This window comes from Augochlora pura, chromosome 7, assembly GCF_028453695.1.
Source record: "Augochlora pura isolate Apur16 chromosome 7, APUR_v2.2.1, whole genome shotgun sequence".
Taxonomy (NCBI): Eukaryota; Metazoa; Arthropoda; class Insecta; order Hymenoptera; family Halictidae; genus Augochlora; species Augochlora pura.
Window position 1 is genome coordinate 23,479,194 of NC_135778.1, and position 25,985 is coordinate 23,505,178.

A 25,985-nucleotide genomic window follows, 5' to 3' on the forward strand; every position below is an offset into this window, starting at 1 on the left:
GAGAAAAATACATTAAATTCACAGTATAATAATAACGAGACGTTGATATATTACATTTCGTTTTTTTATTACGGTGTGGATTTCAAGGCGAATGAGATATTCCAACAATGTTCCCTATTTCAACGATTAGAAATGGAGAATATGACTTAAGTATATGATTTAAAGATTTTTAATGAATATTTAAATTTTAATCATTTACAGGGTGAATACAGTGCCAACGTTTCAAAATTATTTCTTGTCTTCGTTATCACTTTGATGTTTGCACCTGCGATAGAATTCTCGCTTGCCGCCGGCATTTATCTTTAGAAATGTATTGCTTCTCTTAACAATTTTATTGATTTAAAAACTAAATGACTGCATCCATTTATTCTCCTTATGTTCTTCCTATTTGGTATTTCACGTTATCATTGTTCTGATAAATGCATAATATCCGCAATCTATTAATATTACACCACCCTGGTGTCGTCATCAACATATTATTATAAAAGAATAATTTATAATATTATTATAAAAAAATATAAAATCAATTCTTGATTTTTGAAATTGTTAGAGAAAATGATTATTTTGCATAAAATTCCAGAATTTAAATATTGGGGTAGTATCAGTTGCATTATTAACACGTTCGTCGCCGCGTCACCCATATCTGGGTGACACTAATTTCTGACCAATTTTGAAAATTTATTTTTATGGCAATATATTCGAGCAAAATGAATTCGACTATGATTTTTCGGATGCGTACGAGTTCTAAGGTCATCCCTTATGATAAATGTGAACTTTTTAGTTTATTTTAATTAATTAAATTGCCTTAATTATGTGGGGATTTTAGTGTCTAATTGTCGGCGACGAACGTGTTAAATATATTATTTCATGTTTAGATACATTTCTCTTATCTTTTGCATTTTTTTATATCTAGAAATTTAGAAACTCGAAGACTCCGAACGTAATAAATAGATCATTGTATAAGATAAAAATTGTTTGCATTAGCCGCAGGATATTGGATCCATATGTACAGTTAATTTTATTCTTCAATCATTTTAACGTGTCGATAACAATGCAACAATACGCTTAAATTCTTTGAACGTTTCAGCTGTTTCGTGTTTGATCTGCTTAAGAGAAAAGTAACGTTAACGGGAGAAAATTCCCTGTGTTACATAAATGTAACAGTAAGTTGTTTCATATAACACGTAACACGAGGACAAAAATTATGTAACACAAAATGAACAAAGTAAATCGTATCGGTAACACGTAGAATAAGCAAAAATGAAATTACATAAAAATACAGTAAAATAATGTAAAGGAAAGTAAGCAAATCGTAAAGAAATAAGCAAATATGTAGTGATGAAACAAGTTACAGCGCGAGAGGGCAATGAAAATGGGGCGTACAGTATCGCGACCATAAATGCTTTAAATCTGTAGTCTAGCAACGAGAAATAGTAAAAATGACAACATCGGTTTATCTAAATTATTTAATCATTCGATACTTAATCAATGGTTTATTTATTCGATAGCTTGCTCACTTAATAATTTTTCTACTAGATGTTTCATTTAAACATTAGCTTATTTATTTACTAATTTACATGTTCAATAGTTCATTAATTCATACTGAATTATTTAATTATTTACTTATTCCATACTTCTGTATTTGCTCAATATCTTATCTATTCAGTCATTCATTTATTCAACAGCTTATTTACTCACTAAATTAATTATCAAAATTCAACTGTTAATTCGTCCAACAGCTTATTTATTATGTATTTCATTTATTCCATAGTTTATCCATACAATTGTATTCGGAGCTTAGGTGTCAATCGGTATAAATTAAATTTCTGTTAATTCGCTCATTGATTCATGAAACAAGTGCAAGTGTGAGAAGGCGATGAAAGAAGAGAGCATAGCATTTTGCCATAACTTCGTTAAATCGGCAGTCTAATAACGGGAAGTAGTAAAAAAGCGGCGAGCTTTTCCGCGGCCGTTTCGAAACGCGGTAGCGCAAGGAGACTTTAATGCCGGGTAACGGTGGCTTGTTGCACTTTAAACGCCGCGTCGCCTCGCGGTCGAACGGTATGTGATAAATTTGACAAATACTTCATAATGTCAATTAGTTATGGTGGTTCGCACGAGCCCAACAAATTATTTACCGTGTAATACGCCGCGGCTCGGTGCTGCCGGGCAGGCTTCGACCGACGCGACCTTAAGTTCTTCCATAATTGGCGGAATCAACTGGTTCTTTTTTCGCGGTATGAAAAAAATAAGAGGAGGACCTGATTACGTGGTCGTGACGTAATATGTTGGTGAAGCAACGCTGATCAGATTTTCAGAGGGATAATACGTTTCGTGGTACTTTATGCGAATTTATTCGATCGCAAAGCACGTTTCGCTTATCACCCTCCTTAATCATCCGGTAAACGTTTCAGCTTCCGGAGACCTATTCAATTTTTCAGCTAATCTGAAGCTTGTGTTATAGGTAAGAGACGCATATGGGGGTGCACGTTTTAAGAGAACTTCGTGATTGATAGTAAGAGATCTTAAATCGGTTTTATTTTTTAAGATTTTATTTCATTCTTTTATTTCAATATTAAACTGTAGATTTCATGACAAAAATGAGTAGTTAAAAATAAGAAAATTTTGAAGGCACAATTTTGTTACATTGTCCTTAAGTTACCATAGTTATTAGAAGAAACAATTTATTATCATTTCATTTTTCATCTCTTGCAATCGATGTATGAAATTTTTATATTGCTTTAAAGTCCCCAGACCACTTATTAACTAAATAGTCTGAATCTTTACTAATTTTTCATTTAAGAAATCTCTTCAGGTACTTCCGAAGATATTTATTCAAGCAAATTCTTGGACTCTGAAGGGAAAGTCTCGAATGATCACAGTCCTGATTTGTCCAATTGCTGGTAAAAGAAAAATCTCAATAACGTTATCTATTTTATTTTATTAAGAACGATTGGTATCTCCTTGAGATTATGTAGTCAATTAATTATTGTATTCAAAATTGTCTCGATAACGTATCGTTCACGATATATCTAGATTTGAAGATTTGTCAGATATGTTATCAGATTTGTCAGATATGCTATCAAGATATGTTATCCAATATGGCTGCGCGGAAACTTCAAATCGAGATATCTGAAAAACGGGAGGCCATTTTGAAAGTACAGCATTTCTGATATTTCTTTGGATTCGAAAGCTTATTCAAGCAATTGTAGTAATTCAAAAAATAGGAAGTTGGCGGAAAAAATGAGTTCGTTATTCCAGCGACGAGGTATTTCGGATGAGGAAAATGGCGGTGGATATTCGCACCATGGGAAAGAATCGGAATAGCACGCGAGAAAAAATAGGACAATAGCACGCATTGAAATTCCAGCGGTCAGCGGTCGGCAAGTGCGGAAGACCTAAATTCGTGTTGTGACATTGATTTCACGCGGCAGACCAGTCTGTAGACTGGTAAAACGCGAGTAGACAGAAGCTGCCAGGGGCCCCTTGATCCTCGATCTGGATCGGGGCATAGTAGATCGCCCGGGGCCGTGCCAATCGATCGATCGAGGCGGGCCCCGAGAGGTTTCGGCTGGGCCCGGGTCGCTCAGGCCGGAGTATTCCTTTTCCTTTTTCTTTCTTTCTTACTTTGTTCCTTCAAGCCTTTTTTCTTTTGCTTCCTTTATGAAAGTGCTCCACTTCTGTTTGCCGGTAACGTTAGATGTGACGCAACGATCAAGGTAGATCCGAATACGTATCGCCCGTCGAAAGTTTTGCGACCAACTGGTACCGACGACCCCCCTTTTCGACCGGCGCACGGCCCTGGAATTTGGCGAAATTTCGAAAATTGATCGCTCTCGCTACGGGGCCGTCCATCCACGTGTCGAACGCTTTGAATTATTTATTTCATCGCGCCTAGTGATACGGCTAAATTATGAAAAATTGCTTCACTTCGTCGATCGACCATATCGGTTTATCGAAATTATTTTATTTATTCTACACTTATTCCATAGGTCGTTTATTCGATAGCTTACTCACTTCATAACTTAGTCAATAATTAATTTATTCAACAGCATATTTATCCACTAATTTAATTATTCAATAGTTAATTTGTCCAACAGCTTACTTCTTGAACAATACATTTATTTGATCATTTATCTGTACAATTATATGCTCAGTTACCTACTAGTATAAATTAGATTTCTGTTACTTCACTAACAAAATTCTATACAATTATTCTTGATATTAACAATAACAATGATTTATTCTCAACCCGTTCCAGAGTTTCTTTCTACAAATAAGCATTTCGTATAATAAGAATTTACCGTGCTGTAAATGAAATGTATATGTGCGATTCAAACAATTTAATAATGTCAAAAAGTGGCAAATTTATGAATCGAATTTTGTCATACAATGTGAAATGTGGAATTTTATTATCATGGTATGAGTGTACCGATATGGTTGCGATTCGACCGCAATGCGAATCCAGCGTTGAAGAAAAAGTTTCAATTAATGGAGGTCGTAACGCCACTTCTTATTGCGGTTGTCATTGACTACCTTGCACTCTTCGATACTCTACAATTAATATTTCAAGCCGACGCTTGAAACATATTGTAATTACGTGAATTACAATTAATTACACGATATTATACAACAGGGCTTTGTCTTGTTCGCGAACAGGCCTGTTCACCCTTTAATATTCACGAGCACACACTCACGGTGTAATCCCTATTCCGGATATCATATGCGTTCATGAATGTCCGTGATAATGTGAAATCGGAATTTTACATTGCTTGTACGAGCGTATCTTATTGTATTTTATCTATAATTTGTAATTTATCCGGACGTTAACGGTTCGTTTCATAAAAGTTTGTAAGAAGTAAATCTATAAACATGCGAATTTAATACGAGATAAGCTTATGCGGTTAATAGAAGATGCAAGCAGTAAACGCACGAAGATATGAATTTAATAAACAAATAAGTTTATGCACTTCATAGAAGACGCAGTCGGTAAATGTAAAAAACGTATGAATGGGACATCGTATAAATTTCCGTATTTAGTGGATGGCATAAGCAGTAAATGTTTGAGAATGTAAAAATATGAAGTGCTGGCAACTTTACAGTCATATGATACGGTACTATATTAAGATGCACTCTGCCATAAAACAATAAAATATCTATGCATCACATTGCGTGGGATATTTGTACAGGAGATACCCTAATCTTCGGATCTATGATAAATTCAGTCGAGGGAAAACTATTGCAATAGTTTGTTGAGACGTTTCAATTTCTATCAGAGGGATCGGCAGTTTTTCGTTTACCGTATTATGCAAAATGGTGTTAGAAAAAAATGAAAGATGAACTATGAAAATAGTGGCATTAAGTTGTAAAATGAGTTTAGGTTCATTGTTGCACGATTCTTTTTTACGAACTAATTACAGTTTGTACTTATAGCTTGAAATTCAATTTTAGAAGCCAGTGCAAACATCCGGACGTAGAATGTTTAATAGTCGATCATTAAATGACTTCCCTTGACCTTGTGCGAACGAGTTCAAAATCTCAGCGCGCAGGAAGCGAGAGACACCATTTCTTCATCGATACGTTGGTCTGAGAACTTTTTTTCATCGACGGATCGGTTTCGATCTAAAGCAATTATTAATTTAATCAGACGTGTTATTTACATTTCAGCCAGTGTCTCATTAAAAGTTCGGTTAATTATGATTTATGTAAACAAGGCAATAGTTTGCCTACGACCGCGTTCATGAAAAACAAAATATAGAATAAAACCGGTTATTTAAATGTTTCAAATTTATTCGATATTGAACGTGGCATTACGGGATGAACAGTTTTAAGTAGTACTATTAAACAATTAATATTTAAATACCAGAGGATGCGATCCGTGTATTTAAATGATCGAATCACTGTTGTAGACTACATTCAATAATGATGCATTCTATGAAAGTGAATTTCAATAAAATATAAATTTCAAAAATGTAGATGCTTTTTCCTTGTTTTTGTTGAACAACGGGATCAACTGTCACAATACGATCGTCCGTAAAAATATTTAGTATTATAGAATGTAAAAAAATATTACTGCGATAACAATTATTATTACTAAACTACGGGTTTTATGCATTTATAGTAAAATTAGTGATTGAAGTATAAAATTGCGAAGACGTAAGAAGTATTTAATTATTTTATTATACTACTTTCAACTTATTATACTGATTCAGAGAAATAATTTATTTTTGTACAATTTCCGTTTCTTAGAATAGTCCTGAAAAATTGTCACTTTACATAAAATATCCGCAGTTTAATTATCACTATCGCTACAGATCATGTATTAACTATCTATATTGATCAAACTGCCATATAAAACTAAACTGAAGTAATTCTAAACCAATTTAATCAAATCGATAGCAAAATAATTTAAAAATTATCAATGATATTTTAACGGCTATCGAAAGAACTTGATCAATCGAGAACGTATCCTGTACGATAACCAGACAGAAAAAAAATGAGGACAAGGTATACAGTTCTATTATTTTTTTAAAACAGTTTCAACTAGTTCGAGTGTAACGGTTCCGGTTCGATTTTAGTTAACCCGTGGGTGTGCCCTGTCTCCTGATACACCCGTACCCGCCAAGTTCAAGTGCGGTTGGCTGATACGATCTTGCCTGCCAAACTTCGAAAGTCCGGCAAAACCTATTTGGTGGGGAGTACAGCTTCTGTGGCCCGGTCGCTGGTATATAAACCCGCCCGGTCAAACGTTTAGCATCATCAGTCGCTCAGTCGATCCAAACCAACCAAATCTCCTCAACAATGGCATTCAAGGTGGGTAAAAGATCCTGATAGGCTTAGACGCTCCTGCGGGACCAGTCGGAAGATAAAACTATCTCATCTAGCAAACATCTAATTGAAATAGAAAAATCTTGCATTTGTTACTATTTAAACAATAGAGTCTATTAGCTACTCTTACACAATCGTCATGTAATTCGGATTGAACAATTTTGCCTTTTTTGCACTTCAAACAATAGAGAGACCATCAGCTAAGCTTGTCTATCTTATTATCCTGCAAACAGTAAAAAGTATTAGTTAAACCTAAACCATAATCTAATCCAACTAGAATAACGTATTATCCGTCAAATTATAGATCATAAGATAATGTAGTGATTACTTGTACATCGGAAGCTATTTCTGACTAACTTTCAAGCTACTTAGCTGTCTATACTGAATTCCACACGTTTCCCAAAGTAACCAGGACTATCTTAGCCATCTTAAATCATTAATAATCTCTTTTCTTCCAGTTCGTCGCCCTCATGGCCCTCGTGGCAGCCGCCAACGCTGGACTCTTGCCAGCAGCATCCCTGTCCTATGCCCAACCGGCCCCGATTGCCTACGCTGCGGCACCAGTGGCGAAAGCAGTGGTAGCGAAGACCGTGGACGCTGACTACGACCCGCACCCACAATACAGCTATGCCTACGATGTCCATGACACCCTGACTGGCGACGCCAAGAGCCAACAGGAAACCCGTGACGGAGACGTTGTCCAGGGCAGTTACTCCCTCTTGGAGGCTGATGGAACCAAACGCACTGTCGACTACACCGCTGACCCAGTCAACGGATTCAATGCTGTAGTCCGCAAAGAACCCGCCGCCGTTGCTGTCAAGGCCGTCGCCGCCGCCCCAATCGCTCACGCCGCTCCCATCGCCCACGCAGCTCCTTTGGCCTACGCCGCCTCTGCTCCAGTCTTGACCGCCCCGGTCGCCAAGATCGCCACCCCTCTGGCGCACGCCCCACTGGTCGCTGCCCCCGCCGCTAAGTACGCCGTAGCCCCAGCTGCCCACTATGCCGTAGCCCCGGCTGCCCACTACGCCGCACCCTACGCTGCACCCTACGCTACACACTACGCCTCGCCATACGCCTCATCGTACGCCGTTGCTCCAGCTGCCCAATACGCCGTTGCCCCAGCTGCTCAATACGCCGTCGCCCACGCCGCTCCAGTTGCCTACTCCGCCCACCCAGCCCCCATCGCCAAGATTGCTGCCGCGCCCGCCTTCACCTACGCCGCTCAACCACACTACCTCTAAGCGACTCTGCTTGTGTGCTTAAGATAATTATTGGTTTCGACTCAGGCTAAACTTTATTTATTTTTTTAGCAGACTTGTTTGTCTACAATTAAACATGTTATCAATGTATTCGTCAAGCTGTCTATTCCATATCCGCCTTACCAACGTTTAGACTTAGCTGTGTCAAGTTACACCTTCGGGTGTCACGATTCTTTTATGCACCTTGAGGTTCTACTCGAGATCGTCAGGTAGCAACATCGTTGAACTGATCTCAACGTTGTCTCAGTGATTGGTAGCTTTAATGTTCGATTTTGAAGAAATTGGGACTACAGTCATTTGTCAATAATCGTCGGCTATAAAAACGAGCCGCGAAGCTCAAATAATAGTATCTTCTCTTCTTACATTGTCCAATTTCGTTTCCAAGAGGAACAGTTTTGGAGATTTTACTGTACTTCGCGAGTTCTATGCACACAGGACCTCTCGGTCAACAATGATGATTTGGAGAGATGCATAGGTGTTACGTAATTACGGTTGGTATAAGATGTCTAGGTGATTATAATGATTACCCAGACCTGAACCAGATCAATATTATCTTTCTAACAGTAGAGATTAGAAATTTAAACCAGCCATGATCTAACTGACACAAGTGTATAGGTTTCTAACAAACAAGGATTATTTTCGTTCGGACCGTGCATCCTTGCTCTTTGTCCTTAGTTGCTACCAATAATCCTTCTTCATGGTGGGAGTTTGAAGTATGTGACCGCCCCTCTACAGCTTAACATTGTTGGCAAGGACAAGTAAAAGCGGCCGTGAGTACCTTGAGCTGTGAAAGTACAGAAAATTCGACGAACCAACGTCTTCGCTGAAGGCGTGCAAATTGTCGCACGTTGGCTATCTCGTTCTCACGAAGCCTGTAGCGTCTTTGTCTCTTGAGAATTCGACGTGCGAACACTTTGTTCTTGGATTAATCGGAAGGCTTTCGGGCTTGGCTTCAACCAGTATCGATGTCCTTTTTCACCGGTTTCTGTTCGATTTCTCCGGCGCCTACGCGCGACCTTGAAAATAGGGTAGTATTTCGATCTCGCGACCCACGGGCCGGTCGTATCTGCGTTTGCTAGTCCGACCCACTTTCTACTCTCTACTTTCGTGTTGTTTCTCAATTGCCCCGACGAAATTGTCAAATTTCTGCTGTGTCTACTCTCGTCACGCAGTCCGTTGCAAAATGTCGCGTGTCTGATGAAAATGCGCGTAGAATCTGAAAGTAACTTGGAGGAAGATAATGCGTTGTTTTTCTGGTCGACGTCCCGGGACACCGTCCCCAACCTTCTCCCGCGTGCTGTTTGTTCAGGTAATTTTTAACTGTAACGTTTCGTATTAATGTTAACGATGGAATTAATGAGAAATAAGGTCGCACAATGAGACGAAAACCGTTGACTCACGTACGACGAAATTGATCTCGATCCGCGCGGGCTGAATCCATTACCAAGGGAGAAAGGCGGCCGAATTCCAGGTCCTCGATTTAAATGATTGCATAATAAAAGTGAACCAGACCGATTAAGTTTTTCGGAGGTGTACCCATGAGAAACGAGCGCTGGTCTCGTTCTTTCTAGAACGTTGAATACGCACTCGCGGTTGGAAGAAAGTTTCCAATTGGAGATTTCGACACCGTGCGGCGACGCCATTGTACTGAAAAATCGCATGATAATTAATTGCTAATTTATAGCTGGCAATTTATATCGACAGTTCTGACAATAATCACAACTTTGTCTTTGTTTTACTATTTTCGTAACGCGAGCAAAAATTATTTATGCTTGCTGATGGATCTAATAAGTTTGCGCATTTTTTATATTGTTTCAAATATTCATTCTTGTTAACTTGTTAACATTCTATAATTTGCACGAAATTAATTGCTATATTACTCGACCGAAACGAATAAGTAAACGATCTCACAGCAAGAGAAAATCAGAGCTGTCGAATGACGTATGAGACACAGCTGTTACTCAATTGCGATGTGGAAAAATGACACCAAAATTAGAACAACGCAGACCTATGGACCGATTTGTTGGTAACTTTACACAATTTTTTTTTCACGTTGAATCCGTACGGAACAGAACAATTAGTATTCTCCTTAGCTAGCGATTGTTGCGTTATATCGTCGAGGTGATAATTTATTCGTAAGTTCACCGTAACGATGACACTCTGTGACCCGCAGGGGAAAACGTATTCCTCGAACGTGAAATTCGCGTTTCTGTAATGGCCGCGTTCATTTTTCATTGTCTAACGCGTAGAAATGTCTGGTAACCTTTTCATCCATAGGAGAAAAAAAAGTACACTCCGGTCACGATAGCACCTGCACTCCTCTTCTAGGTACCATCTACGTGACTCGATTCTAAAGCAAAAACTGATTGCCTGCAATGGGGTATCGGGACCGCGTGATTTCACGTTTCGCTTTACAATACAAATCCGCGTCTGGTAATCTACATACAGCGACTCCTATTAATGCTCGGCCACCGATTTCGATGACAATTTTAGCCCGTACCATAAATTATCGAGATCTGTAAAACGTGTTTTTTAAACATTCCTTATAGGTATAGATAAAAAAGTTAAAAACTGAAAGTTGATTTTATTTATTATAAAGTCTATTATAAAGTCCTTTTATCATCTAAATAGAAATTCAAGACGTCGAGTCTCATTTTAGAATAGTTCTTCTGTTTTAAAAGGTGTCCGGATATTAATAAGTAAACTGCGGGTTTTTGTGCAGTTATGGCAAAGATGTATACGTGGAACATAAATTAGGGAACTGAAAATTTTTATGCATTATTATTATTATTATTATGCACTATTATGCTTTATTATGTTGCAACTTATTGGAATTATATAAGAGTGTAAAGAATTTGCACTTGGCCCCTGCATCTTCTAATAGATGCAGTCGTATAATGTTCTTCATATGATACTCTTTGCTTTCGTGAGGGTGTTTGACAGATTCTTCGAGCTGGCAATTTCGATGATCGTTTTTGGCGGGACGCTGGCGTTCTAATTGCAACCGGCGAAGGAAAAGATCGGCAGTTTCGGCCAAGGCAATCCATCGTCCATTCGGTCGAATTCTTTCGGCAACCGGTCTAGCAAAAGTGAACCGGTTTCACGCGGCGTTGAAACACGTAATACGGGGCGCGCGATTACGATGGGGCCACATCTTGACATTGGGCGCGGTGGTTTGACGATTTGACCGTGGCTGCAGCCCTGGCTCGCTCGTTCGGTGAAAGTTACTCGGTACGAGCAGGTATGTAACCGAATGCGCGAAACTAACCTGGCACAGGTGTTCGAGCAGCCGGTGGACAACGTTTGCTCTCCCGCGTACCTGAAAAAGTTAATTGTGTTGGTTAAATTCATCCATTTTGATAATAGACGTTTCTGAGAAAAATGATGCTTCATTTTTCTATTTTTTTTAGTGTTAAGAAAAGCTATACATTACAATTACTCATACCCGAAAGTATTCAAACAATAGCATGATTTAGACTTCTACACTATATATACACTTTATAAATAAATATAAATTGAAAGGAAAAATCCTTTACGGTGTATTAAAGTAAAATATATAAATGTTGAAATACAACAATTTTTCAATTCGGTATAAGACGTCGAATTTTCACGACACATAGGTATTCTAATGCCTTATAAAAAGAGTTGAAAAGTTATAAATATGAATTTTTAAAATTTTTATTACTAGTTTTATATCTCTATCGTTTAATATATGTATACATACACACACTTTGGTCACCTATTCGTATATAAGACCAAAAAATTTGAAAAATGTTACTCACTTATTTTGTACAAATTGTCGTCTCGATTTCTCTTATAATATCGTAGCACCAAGTTTCTACCTAAAAAATATACCTGAATTCCTTTTTTTTCGTAGGTATGGATGCTCTTTTTATAGCTTTATGGAAATATATATCCTGTGAAGCAGTCCGCCTTGTTTTTTTCAGAAGGCTCGTCGTCGGTGACATTAATCTCTTGGGCAGGATCTTGTTCTATAACAAGTTTTTTTTTATATGTAAATAACGTTGAACAAGGATATAATGAGACCGCATAATTGAAATATCATGTATTTGTCGCGGAAAGAATTTGGGTCATTTTTCGTGGAGCAAGCTTTGTTGCGTTCGCTCAAGCTTTGTGTCGTGAAAGTATGATCATTTATTAAGAATCGCAAAAGCTGGATCAAATATTATCGGGCATAAAATGGCAACCGATTCGACGAGAGAATAATGAGAACGTTTCGCGAGAGACCATAAAAATTACATTCGGTGCAAGCAAAGGAAGTCTCCGCTTTTCCTCGATCGCTGATCGCGAGAGTCCTTGATCGCCTTTCCTTTCATTCGTCTTCGCATATTTTGATTTCAGAGAGAGAATGAAGGCAAGCAATTTTTACAAATGTTTTGTTTGTACTAGCAAATGAAAAATAGAAATAATTCATTTCAAATAAATTTTCGAGCATTCATACACGTAAATGCACCCTGAATGTTTGCCTGCAGAAACAATTAAAGCTGGACTGTAAACCCAGCCTTAATTAAGTGAAAAGTATCGCTATTTCGGTTGGGAAAAGAATTTTCTGACGGATTGCTCCAAAAAACTGACTCGATTCCCATGTAAGTACACGGTCATTGCATAATATTATGTAAGCGTCTTGATCCCTACTGACATGTTTACGTGTTTCAATTGCAAGCGTTATTACTTACACAGTGTACTGAAAGTGACACAGCGGTGACGCGACTTACTTTCGATACACCTGGTACATCGACGCTACCTTTCATTCGGTTCAACGGTTGTAATCGTTTTTTGAATTCGTCGAATTGATGAGACGAGCATCACAATTAATGAGATGTTATATGAGGCAATTAATCATATCCGAATTGTTGGTCGTTGTTTAATGATTACCCTTATTACGAGATGTTTATTAAAAGATAATATAATCTCGTATCAACAGTTTTTAAAATGCTTGTAAACGAATGCTTGCAATACACATTTCATGACTGCATGAAACATGATTTTTTATTGCTCCATACATTGATAACGTCTGTTCTGCACTGTGAAAGACAGCCTGATAGTGTTGCAGATAAGTTCGACAAAATTATTAATCGTTTTTGTAGTTTATACTATGTATCTACACATGTTAACGTCTTAACTTTTGAACGCATAATAACAGATTTTGATATTGCACAAATAGGCAGTATTGCATAAAGGCAGAGTAAAACTGGTTCCGTAAATACGTCACACTTCGAAACAGTTGTTTACCTATAATTATTGTTTTATATAATGTTTTTCATACAACTTCTTTGGTTGTATAATTTTCCATGTGTTTCCTAATTTTGAAAACTTGTACAATGTAGTATTCCGGAAAAAAACAATAAATATTAAATATTAAATAACTATCGAACCATGTTGTTCATGTATTTATACATTGCAAATATTCTACATACAGAATTTTAAGAAAGCAAATTTTCGTTATTAAATCAAAATATATGGAGTTAGTTAATAAAATGAAAATTATAAATGCACAGTTTTACATTATGCCGGCTTTTATTATTAATGACTAAAACTGTTATGTATCTTCAATCTGTGGAGAATTTAAAGTAGTAAGCTCCAGGCTGCAGTAGTAGCACTCACTAATATGTCAGACAGTAACGCTTTAGTTTCTGGCTTATGATGTACATTGAACAAAATATATATCTCCAAATTTTGTGATGTAAGTGATTTTTTCGTTAAGCAATCAATACATTAGAGATGCTCCAGAATATTATATTACACGATTAAATAATAAATATTCGTTAAATAATAAATACTCTTACTAAAATAAATCACTTCGTAAGTCTTTCACATATTTTGTAGTAAATGTTTCAAATAACTATATGTTAACTTGTCAGAAATATATGTGTTAGATTTTGCATAAATTTCATAAGAAACCATAGGTTCCTTCTTCCAAATGATGTTACTTTAACATTGAATACGATAAGCTTCTATTAGATTAATTTCTATCTTACCGCGCGGGCGAGTTACAAGCGTTTCTCATGTGGTCAGCATTTTGGTGCCCCGATTTGTATGACAGTGCGTACTATACATACAGATGCTATGAATATCCGCGGTTGGACGACCGGGTCATGACACACGGATGCGTGTGTGCTCACGCACGGCGACCGTTGCGTAAATCACGGTGGACGGATGGCGTCGTAACGGCAACTTGCGTAACTGGGACCAACGATGAATCGAAACCCACGGATGAACGTGACGAGCGATCGATTTGTCCAACTCTGTGACATTGATCGACGCGATTCGCGACGCTTTTACTTATTACACCTACGCACCGTCTTGTACGCAGCGCGACGCAATCGATTGTGCGTCGACGGGCCCAAAGATTATGGGGGCACTGGCCTCGCTGTACACGCTCCGACGTAATCGTTGAAAGCAAACTGCGCAAGCAAATCCTACCGAACAATAAATCTTAGCCTTTGGTTCTTATAGCTCTTTTTGAGATCCGCAAAGGCAGCATTATACTGCCATGTCTAACAGGCTTTTATCTTCTTCAATATTTCAGTGTAATGGAGCGCCGAATTTCTTAGCCATTTTTTCATATCATTCTTATTGAGTATAGATGAGTTTGTATTGTATGAAAGTCAGTGTCAAAATTAGCTTGGACCTAAAATATAAAGATCATTATTCAAATACTCAGTTCCTAAAATTGCTAAGACCAATAGGAAGACATATGTAATTCAGAAATACATTTAAACAGATTCATGGGTAAAGCAGTAGAATGCCTACGCAATATCAATTTTTTAACCGAGGGCTAATGATGTCAAATTTTCATCTGTTCTAGGCACTGTGCCGAATAATGGCCTAATGCTGGTTTCCATACAATTTTGAAAATGCAATGTATATCCAAAATCGTAAAAGCTAAAGCACTAGAATCAGCATGGAAAATCTCCGCCGTATTACTAAAACAAGTTGGAACTTGTTATTACAATTGCTTTGGATTCTGTTAATTATCAGTATCCTTCAAAAGCAATAAATATGACATACTGAATATCAGTGTATCAATAGTGAACCACTCCGTATATCATTGATAGCTATGTTTCACTAATATGTTTGCTCATCACAGGCATGATTTCCCAAACACGTGATACCACCAGGCCCCTAGAATTAGGGTCCACAGAAATCCTCTTCATCCACAACACACCATTCATCCGTTCTCGAAATGACCCGGAATACCAAAGATCTACCAGCTTTGTCGTAAACACAGATTTATTAAATCTTCAGTAACATCGATTGGGTGGGCGAGTGGTAACGATAATAATAATTAAAGAGTACTTCAAGGGAGCGCGGCGGCGGCGGGCGAGAAGGCGAGGGGCGCTGCGAACGCCAACGGGGACGAGTAGGTCGAGTAATAGGCAACAGGTAATCCTTTAGCTTCGGAGAGAGTGATTACTCGTTGAGACCTAACCGGGATCTGCAGGGGAGCAGCTACAGCTCTAACGGGTGCTTCCTGAGCCTGTTGGATCCTCTGGGGTTGTTCCTCTTTTTCAAGTCGCTGTTCAGGCCTCTGACGTTGTTGGGCTTGTTGCTGGGCTTGCTGCTGTTGTGCCTGCTGGAAGTGCAACCTGGACTGTTGCTGAAGCTGCTGAAGCTGGCGCAGTTGTTGTTGCTGCTGTTCTTGTTGTTGCCTCTCAATGTCTTTCAGTTGCTGCAGTTGTTGCTCCTGTTGCTGTCTGAGCTGCTGCTCCCGAATGGGAGAGGAGCGCAGAGGTCCAGATCTGGCTTCCACAACCTCGACGTCAGAGTCGGGTCCGCTAGAGGGTATGGCAGGTACAGGAGCAGCAGCGGCCGGTAAAACAGGTGACACTGCAGCTGGCGCTACTGCGGGTGCATATGGTAATACTGGTGCAGCGATGGCTGCTAAAGCGGTTGCCGGTTCACGGCTGACTACCGCGTTAAACCCATTAATCGGATCAGCGGTGTACTCGACGATGCGGCGGGTACCGTCAGCTTCGATAAGACTGTAGCTACCCTGAACGATGTCCCCGTTCCTGGTCTCGTATTGCGCCTTCGAGTCGCCAGTCACCACGTCCTGCACGTCGTACGCAAAACTGTACTGCGGTGCCGCGTCCAGTTCTTCGAGTTTGGCGGGTAACACTACCGGTGCCGCGGGTACCACCGCCCCCTTCGCGAAGACCGCCAAGCTTAAGAATACGATGAGCTGAAATTTGATACAGGTTATCTGGTTAGAAGGTGGTCCGATCTAGTGTTACCTAACGTAAGTTAATATTTAGTAATAAGAGATTAATAGTCATGAAATTGCAATCAAATACATGAACCAGGATGATCGTTTACTAGGAAGTCATCTTGAAATTAAAAACCAAGATGGCGGAAAGTAATCTGCGTTGATTATTGTACACCATGATTGAAGATTAACAGATTAAGATGTAATTAGGTATGTTTTATTTACTGTAATTCAACAATTCACTGAGGGCTTTTATTGAATTTTTGCGATTTTTAGGCTAGCAGTGTTAAGCCTCGTAAAAACATAAGCAGGTTATAAGAGAATTAGCAATTTGAATAGAATTGTAAGTTTAGATTAGGAAACACCAAAATTCCACTATCTAAGGGAAGATGAAGCTTTCATGAGCTAATTGAAGTGTATGTGAGGATGAACCGATTTAAATAAAGAAAACTGTAATGAAAGGTGGTGCTCATTATCAAAAGAACACAGTCCAAGTATGTCTAAAAGATTAAAATGTTTTGCATTGATTATTCTTGTAACTATTTCAGGCTCTACAGAAATTCTAATGGAACTTGGATTACTTAAATAGTCCAAAATAATCCTACACGGAGTATGATGGCACTCATAGAATAGATACCAGCTGTATGAAACAACTATTGCTAACTGTTTGAAAATGGAAATCCAACTTAGACGACTTTGTTCCATTTGGGAGCTTTTCAAACCAAGTGTTTCCGATCACCGACGCCTATATGAGCAATCATGGAATTAGTGTTCAAAACGGCACCATAGAAGCTTCCCCTAGCAATCGCTAAGCCGCGGACTCACCTTTCCAGCCATGTTTGATTTGTAAGAGGATCGTCAGAGGACTGATGCCTCAGGGTAAGATTGCCCGTACTTTTATACGGCTGATGGCGGTTTTGTGTCATCCATGAACAACAAACGAAGCTATTCCTTGCACCCAAACCCGCGGTCGGGCACCCGTGGCTATCACACACGCGCAATCGCCCCCACTTGGTCCCCCCTTCTTTTGTTTTTTGTACCGTCCGGGGCCGGGTTGGGCCCGGCGCGGCGGAATCCTCTTTCTTTCTGTTGCCATCCGATGACCTCCTCATAAAAACGTTGCGATGGTACACGCGACACGGCGACCGATGAGTATACGCGCTTATGTTTCTTCATATCGGCCCGCCGCGCCGAGACGTATACACGCGACTTGTATGCCAATATGTCGAAGATACATGTAGGAGCCGGCTCGAGGTCGTACGACGAAACTCAGCCTGAACCCTCCCTCTCGGTGGCCAAGTCCCCGTTGCCAAAAGTCCCCTGGTTGTTGCGCGATAGTTATCGATTAACATTTACATGCCATCCGACAGCTTCACACTTAGGCAACCAGTGAGCCGGGATTAGGATGCCGTCATTAGCACCTGCCCAAAAACATGCGTCACTGATAGTCAGTGCATACGAAATAGATCATTTGAAATAAGGGTGTAGATACTCATAGCGAAAGAAATGTTAAAACTTATCTTTCAAGCGTATTTAGTAATCTTAAGACATTGATTTGATGGTACTAGTCTCGGGTGCAATTACCGGTAGCATCACAGTGGTAGCGTGTTTACAGCTATAGTGGAAATACTGGTGGTATTTCTTTAATTTGGTAATAATTTTTTCATCGAAACAATGATGTTAATTGTCCTAAGAAAATATAAAATGCAATTTGCCCAACTGTAGAACGTGTCTTTAATTTTTCTTTAATTATGGTTACAGAGAAACAACGGTTTCAACATCACTGACAGTCTCATTTCAAGTTATGAAGACTACAGATTTGAAAAATATGCTATTTATTACAGTCATAAAAGAAATGATATTCCCATGTCAGAGAAACATTACGTAGTTGTTTTACCGGTGCATGTTACCCGAACCAGATTTGTTACTTTTTATTACTATGCAATGTATGCTTGTTCTTGCCGTAACTACGTTAATACGGAGAATTTTCGTAAACAACTTGGTAATCATATTCTAGAAACTATGGAGGAACCATCTGATATTTGGTACTCTCACTTTTATTTGTGCATTTTTATTTACCTATATCTGTAATATATAATATTTATTATTTGATAGTGAATGTGGTTCTCGTGAACCAAAACAAACTGTCGGCAAGTTCAATGCCAGACAACATCCGAGTTATATTCCGCAAGGTTATACAAGTTCACGTTTGTTCGTATAGCTATCAATATGGAGAATTTGACGTTACTATCAATCACTTGCTTACTGATTTTAGATCTTGTACAACTTAAAAACTATACTATTCGACCACTGATCGACCACACGCACTTCTGTCGTACATACAACGTGAAGCACGACACATTTCATGTTGTTGCCGAACTGCCATCAAACCGGATCATGTTTTACAACCAGTCAGACACGCGTGAGGATTATCTTGTCCAACAAAGTTGTACAACTCGATGTACAATGAATTGTGATGTGTACGGGATCCCTAAGGGATCCTTCTTACCAATCTGAGACAAGCAAGGTTTTTGAAGATCAAACAAGAGCAAGTGTAGATGGATAAATAAATTTTCTAGAATTTTCGGCAAAAGATAAAGTAACTTTATTCAATTAACTTTTCCAGGAATTATCGCTTGAAATTAGCTACTTCGATCGCTGTGTATCATAAACAGTAGATTATGCCGTGCATAAGCAACTAATCCGTCAAAAATATCCGAAAGGTTCAAACACGTCCAATATTATCAATAGGAAAATGGGGAAACGTTTCGAAGAATCAATTTTGAAATTCGAAACGTATCGACAGCGTGGAAATGTTGAGGTCGAGAAAAGAAAGAAAGGACACGATGACTGTACACATGGAATTCACCCGCTTTCGTAATTTCGGCGACTAACCTCGGATGACTCCATTTGACGTATCGGCATACAAATTGACCGGTCACTTACGATTCGTCGCCATTTGAATTTCGGAGGCCACGGGGAATGCTTCGAAGAAAATAAGTGGGAACGTTGCAGTGATGAAACTATTGATTTCAATCTACTACTTCAATTAAATGTATGCCTCTTCACCGGAAATTATAAGCTGGAAATTTAGCTTTTTCTAGCGCACATTCTTTTATTATTTAAAGCAATGAGTGGAAATTATAATAACTCAAAAAGACTAGCTTGAATTTTTATGGATTATTTATCGGTTGCAATATTTAGGATACAGGCTACAGCGTCGAATATTGATGGCAGCGTTCGCATAAGTAGTATTCCTATCTATATGTCAGACGCGTGTACGCATGAAACTTACATGGCGTATACTGATATTGCATACTCTCTTATACTTTATAATGCGATTTTGTGCACTACGAAATATTATCTTTTACTTTATCTTATACAGTTATTATAATAATTTAGGATATAGATAGAAAGTGTAGCTTCGCCGCTTTATTAATTTGACTTTAAAAAGAACAATATAGTAATGAATTCATTTTACTACTAATTTAAATTAAAGCTAACATAATTTCTTTTTTTATATTACTGGTATCTTGAAAAAATCAGTAATCTTTAGAAGATAATAATAATTCTTTTATTTTACACTCTAATTATTTCTTTCTTATTTAAGAATGAACTTTATTTAAAAACGCGATTAATATTTGTGCAAATGAGTGATTAATTTCTAATTCGTTTTACTTTACGATCCCGCATCGATATTGTGAAACGATTACAACGAAAACCAGTATTTGTGTCGATCCATTCTTTCCTCTATTTATTATGCGCGACGATCGTGCCACGTGTTGCATTAATTGACATGAATTTGTGTTCACTAGGTACATTTAAATGGCTTGCCTATCTCTCACATAGAAAAACGCGTTCTACTTCGATTTTTCTTCAATTCTCTCTATTAATTTGATTTTGAAAATCAGACAAACATTTTTTATTTCTCTATTAAATTTTTCTCGGTCACTATCTTAATACTATAACACTATCTTTTCTTACTGATTTAAAATTGCAAAACGATAAATTAGGATAAACTACGATTGAATGAACTTATTATTTTCAAATTATTACCATTTATTATGATATTGATTTAATAGGTTTGATAATTTATATTATGCTGAATAATATTCAAGTCTTTAACATTTCTACGTGCTGCATATTGCACGCATACAAGATGAGTTACCTAACATTAAAATATCTCACCAATTGATTTACATTAAACATAAACTTACAAAGTAAAAAAAATGTACATTTCTACATTCTCTTATAATTAACGTAACTATATATCAAGGAAGTCTAAAAAGTATTTAATTTCATATAAGTTTCTTAAATCATTTTTGTAGTTCTTCAGTGCACTTGAAAGGTGTGGTTAATAAAATACAGTACATATAGAATTGTAAAAAAGTCTTTAATATAAACATTTAATTGCAGTATGTACAATGTGGTATGACTAGTTGTATAAGAAGAGCAGCCTACACAAATGAGCAACTATACACAACTGTTTCGCATAATCGTTGAATTACAATGATCTGCCACAATAATGATGAGCATGAAGGTCCTTGAGAAGTTAGCGAGCGCTTATTTCGATCTTCCTAAGGAAGGAACGCCAAGGGAGCGACCTTGACAGCGGACTTAATGACAGCAACCGGCTCCCTGTGTACCACGGCGTTGAACCCGTTTACGGGGTCAGCGGTGTACTCGACGATCCTTCTTGTGCCATCAGCTTCGATAAAGCTGTAGCTACCGCTGACAACATCACCGTTCCTGCTCTCATGCTGGCTCTTCGAGTCTCCGGTCAAACTATCTTGCACATCGTAAGCATAGGTGTATTGAGGATGGGGGTCGTAGTTAAGACCAGGGTCTACAGCTGCCACTTTGGCCACTGGTGGCAGAGCTGACAATGCTACTGGAATTGCAGCGCAATTGCACGTGACCACTACGGCAATTGCCATTACGATGATTACCTGTAATTCAATTTTTATTTAATCTAGCTGCACGCCATTTGAAAACGTCTATACTAATATTATTAAATATTAGTGTGGTTACTATTGTTGAAGAGTCAATTAATAAGCTGTTAATCGTTAGCTGTTAATCGTCTTTAACAAACTATTACATCTTCTTTAGTTACACTATTTTCACTTCTTTCTCAACCTAATTTGTTTATCCTGCTTTTTCTATTATATATAAACGCACGGCTTTTCTATCCTGAATCTCTTTCTCCGGTTGCATCCTCTACCATTCATTCTCCATTTTTTTCTTTAATTTCTTTCACTCATACTCTTCCCACTCAATCATTTTGAGAAACTATGAAATAACTGCTTCTAATTCTCACCTTGACAGCCATGTCGATTAAGTCTGCGAACGATCTCGTGGTTGAAAGCCGAGAATGAAACTGACTGTTCGATTTCGAGTGACAAACGTATTTATAGGGACCACAGGGTGATCATTCGTTGTACGTGAACCGATGCTCGTCGCAGACCCCGATGCATCGCAAACAGCTTTTCGAAGGTGTGTACGTGACACGCTTCTGTTCCCCGCAGCAAAAGTTTCGCTCTCGTTTAGAACTCAACTACCGGTCTTATCGAGATGAACGAGTGAACCATCGTGATATCCTTCAGATTTAGTTGATAATCTTCGTTTAAACAGAAAATAAATTGTTGCTTTAAATAAAAATTAAAATATTTAAACTCCTTATCAACTGCGATAGAAACTCTGACTATCAATTATAAATCCTCACTGGAACATTCTACCACCGCCCTCCCTTTTTTTAATTGATCTGCTCGTCATTAAAATATGGCATAATTGATAATAACTGAATAATTGAGCATGTTCCCTTAAAAGAAAACAGTATCTCTAAGTTCGCAAACTCTTTAATCATAATTACTCCAGGCGTTCTCAAAAAACAGCAAGGATTGCAAAACGTAAAATATGAAGGAAAACATGACAAAAGCGGTCAATAATTCTTCTAGCTTACCATTTGTTGTGTTTTCACCGTTGCGCAATTCAGTGCGGTTTTAGTTCCAGTCGTAAGTGTAACGTTTCCGTCATGCGAGCACGCAATGCGAGGAATACTAATCGGCTGCTAAGTCGAGACGCGCTGTTCTGGAATGCTTGCATTTCGCTTTCAAATTTGAAATTTCGTATCCGGTTTTACTCATATTTTAATAGCAATTACATGCGTCATCGTATCGGGTTAGATAATAAATGATTGTAAATAATATGTGATTAAGAAAGTCTAGTTTATTAATATACAGGGTGGGGCAAATAAAGTGTTACAAAGCAATATCTCCATTATCGTTGATAGGCGAAAATGCTTGAGGAACAAATTGTTTGTTTCAAAGGGGCACATGTTGTGGTTGAAATGGTTTTTTTGAGAATTGAAGGTCATCGACGTTTTTTCAAATGGATCTATGTATTTGTTTTTCGATGACATTATTGCCGATCTTAAGACGAATCCAGCGACCATAACTCAAGGCCATCCTAGTCGCGCAAAGTATGAAAATAGTTGAAAAACCGAAAAATATTACAATAACCACTTTCACAGAATCCACTAACCTTGGTTTGATTCTACCTACAGAACATGCTCAAAATTATGTTCGTTCGTGTTTTCTTGAGTTGTTCACCTCACACAACAACATAAACATATTAGTTAGTTACGTATTACCTTCTAATGTGAATACGTCGGATCGCGAAAATGAACGATTTTCAAGAAGCAACTTCAACTTCAGCCTCAACTTCAACTTCAACTTCAGCCTCAACTTCAACTTCAACTTTAATTTCAATTTGAATTTCATTTTCAACTTTAATTTGAATTTGAATTTCAATTTCAATTTCAACTACACTTCAATTTCCAGCATCATGAATATCAAAAGCTTCTTGAAATTCGTTCATTTTCGCGATCCGACGTATTCACATTAGAAGGTAATGCGAATGTACATTCCTACATTATCACATTCCTACATTAATACAATTCCACATATCTACGTTTCTACGTTTCTACATTTCTACAATTCTACAATTCTACAATTCGACAATTCGACAATTCCACATATCTACGTTTACATTATACATATTCGTTCGTGTTTTGTTGAGTTGTTCACCTCACGCAACAACATAAACATATTAGTTAGTTACGCATTTTTTTGTTGTTGTGTGAGGTGAACAACTCAAGAAAACACGAACGAACATCATTTCGAGCATGTTCTGTAGGTAGAATCAAACCAAGGTTAGTGGATTCTGTGAAAGTGGTTATTGTGATATTTTTCGGTTTTTCAACTATTTTCATACTTTGCGCGACTAGGATGGCCTTGAGTTATAGGTCGCTGGATTCGTCTTAAGATCGGCAATAATGTCATCGAAAAATAAATACATAGTTCCATTTGAAAAAACATCAATGACCTTGAAATCTCAAAAAATATGACCTTTAAAAAAAAACATTTCCACCGCAATATGTGCCCCTTCGAACCAAACAATTTGTTTCTGAAGCATTTTTGCGTATCATTAATGATAATGTAGATATTGCTTTATAACACTTTATTTGCCCCACCCTGTATATTACAAAGATTGTAGAAATTCTTAATTTCATCCTTGTCTCATTTTGAGTTCATAAAAGAAGTATACACAGTATACAAAGACATGTGTACAAATTTGTTTCTCTTGCTTAAACTATAAATTTGTTCTAGAGTTAGCTTATAATATAAGGCTATAAACTCAAAATAATGCAAAAAAAGGAAGAACTGCTTTCTCTTAAAATAACTAATAATACAATTGTTATTTAAGTATATAACATTACTTCTACAAGTTTATGTTCACCGATTAGTAAAAATATGCTTGTTTATAATAATAGATCACACCCACTATTTGTTAGCTTTTAAAATAAATATCTATTCTATGGAAACAATTATCAAGTAAAAATTTTTATATGTACATAATTATGAAATTAAATTAATTTATGCTAATCTGGGTACGATCTCTCACAATTAACGAGATCAACAAGCATGTTTTTATGAAAATAATCTTCATACATTATTATTATTTAAAAACATAATACTATCACGGCCACGTAATCTTCTGCCTCTTTTTTGATGGAGCTTCCTAAAAAATACAGTTTCTAAATTACTTTTAATTCAATTAATTAGAAACATAACAGATAATCCTCACCAATAGAAAATCCGTAAAATTAGTGTAGTATCTTTAAATACATTTATAAATAACGAATATACGTACATCATGCTTTCCATCATTAATACGTTTATCAGAATCACTAAAAGCTCTCAGATTGTTTGAATTATATAAACGTATTTTCTTAGGTGTTTGTTTAAATTCATTCACAGGAGATTTTGGTTTCGTCGAACAAGGAGATGGAGATGATTTTATTTCACTTATACTTCTTTTTGTACTAATTGTGCCATTTCTATAAAAAATATTGTATAAAAACATTATTCCTACATATACTATTATAATATAAAATGTTTAGTGACTTAAATCTTTTTGGGAAAAAGTTACTGTAAGTAACTATTCCAAATTTTGAGTAGTAATAAATCACTTACAGTGAAGCTGTGTCCCTCTGACACACATCTACAGTATTCTTTTTCTCTTGATCACTACTCATTTTATTATCCAAGTTTTCAGAAATATCATCTTGTCTTTTGGGCAAAGGCATTGCCACACGCTTGTATAATTCTATTAACTGAGATCTGGATAAATGTTTATAATTATTAAAGTCGATGCAACACTGTAAACAAATAAATATGTACGTGTTTTATTACAATACTCATCTAAATGTTAAATATTCATTTTCTTAAACAATAAATGACAGTTTAAGGTTGATTTAGCATAATAAACTGCTAAATTTCAAATGAATCTATTCTCGCACAAGTAATGGTTTACTCAGTAAAAACGATTAATTTACAAGGAATAAATAATAGAAACAAGGTATCAGTAAATATAACCTTACTGGCTTACATTTTCTAAGATTTCCCGAAGCTCAGGTTCTGACAGTACTTCAGGGTGTGTTAAATGAAACATTTCCATAATTGACACTTTCTTAGCTTCTCTGATTTAACAATAAAACTGTAATTCAATATCAAACAATAGATGCTGCTATGGAATTTATAAATTGCGATTATTTTCTCATCATCATTTCATTCTTTATGCTGTGAAGTACATTATTTATCTGATACATATTTAATTATATAATTTCTAACGGGCATAAATTTTATAGAGTTGCAATCTTTTAGAACCATAATATGAATTTAATTTTTGGTTAGAATCCTATGCATCATTTGCTTCCATTTTTACAATACTATCCGACAGACGTATAGTAATGAGATCTCCTGCACGCTTTTCTTACTCCCTAAACTGGCGCGCAGGTCTCATCCATTTTACTTATCAACCAATCAGAGTAAAGAAAATTTCTAAATCGAGTCTCTCTAACGGATCAATCTGCGAGCTGGAGAAGTAGGACTGAAGTAGGACTCGTTACTATATGCAGGGTGTCCCAAAAGTTGTTAGCAATCGAAAAATGAGGGATTCCTGAAGTCATATGAAGCAACTTTTTAGCGAAAACGCAATCTGCGGCTTATTTACGAGTTATTAATGAAAAACATTAACCAGTGAGAAATGAGCTCTTCTGGTGCGAGATGGCTGAGGCAACGAGCTGATAGCTTTGTGCCAGAAGAGTT

The 25,985-nt window shown here is 37.2% G+C and overlaps 3 protein-coding genes across 4 annotated transcripts; 1 reads left to right on the forward strand and 2 right to left on the reverse strand.

Moving 5' to 3' along the window:
- Positions 1-7,277: 7,277 nt before the first annotated feature.
- On the forward strand, positions 7,278-8,069 carry LOC144473743 (uncharacterized; the record flags this gene model as incomplete). Its single annotated transcript, XM_078187905.1, has 1 exon — positions 7,278-8,069. A coding segment is annotated over one exon (792 nt), but the record flags the coding sequence as incomplete, so codon positions are not given.
- Positions 8,070-15,385: 7,316 nt separating this feature from the next.
- Cpr3 (cuticular protein 3) lies at positions 15,386-17,154 on the reverse strand. Its single transcript, XM_078187140.1, has 2 exons — positions 17,143-17,154; positions 15,386-16,293 (listed from the first exon to the last, which is right to left on the reverse strand). The coding sequence occupies exons 1-2, from the start codon at positions 17,152-17,154 to the stop codon at positions 15,409-15,411; spliced, it is 897 nt and encodes a 298-aa protein (XP_078043266.1). The 3' UTR covers positions 15,386-15,408.
- Positions 17,155-20,691: 3,537 nt separating this feature from the next.
- On the reverse strand, positions 20,692-25,609 carry LOC144473350 (larval cuticle protein A2B-like). Of its 2 annotated transcripts, XM_078187143.1 has the most exons (5): positions 25,267-25,609; positions 24,852-25,036; positions 24,529-24,715; positions 22,277-24,396; positions 21,643-21,934 (listed from the first exon to the last, which is right to left on the reverse strand). In XM_078187143.1, the coding sequence occupies exons 1-4, from the start codon at positions 25,333-25,335 to the stop codon at positions 24,355-24,357; spliced, it is 483 nt and encodes a 160-aa protein (XP_078043269.1). In that variant the 5' UTR covers positions 25,336-25,609; the 3' UTR covers positions 21,643-21,934; positions 22,277-24,354. The 2 variants fall into 2 exon arrangements, with proteins under 2 accessions (XP_078043270.1, XP_078043269.1); XM_078187144.1 differs by lacking the exons at positions 24,529-24,715; positions 24,852-25,036; positions 25,267-25,609 and adding an exon at positions 20,692-21,266 and having other exon boundaries at positions 21,635-21,934; positions 22,277-24,348.
- Positions 25,610-25,985: the final 376 nt, after the last annotated feature.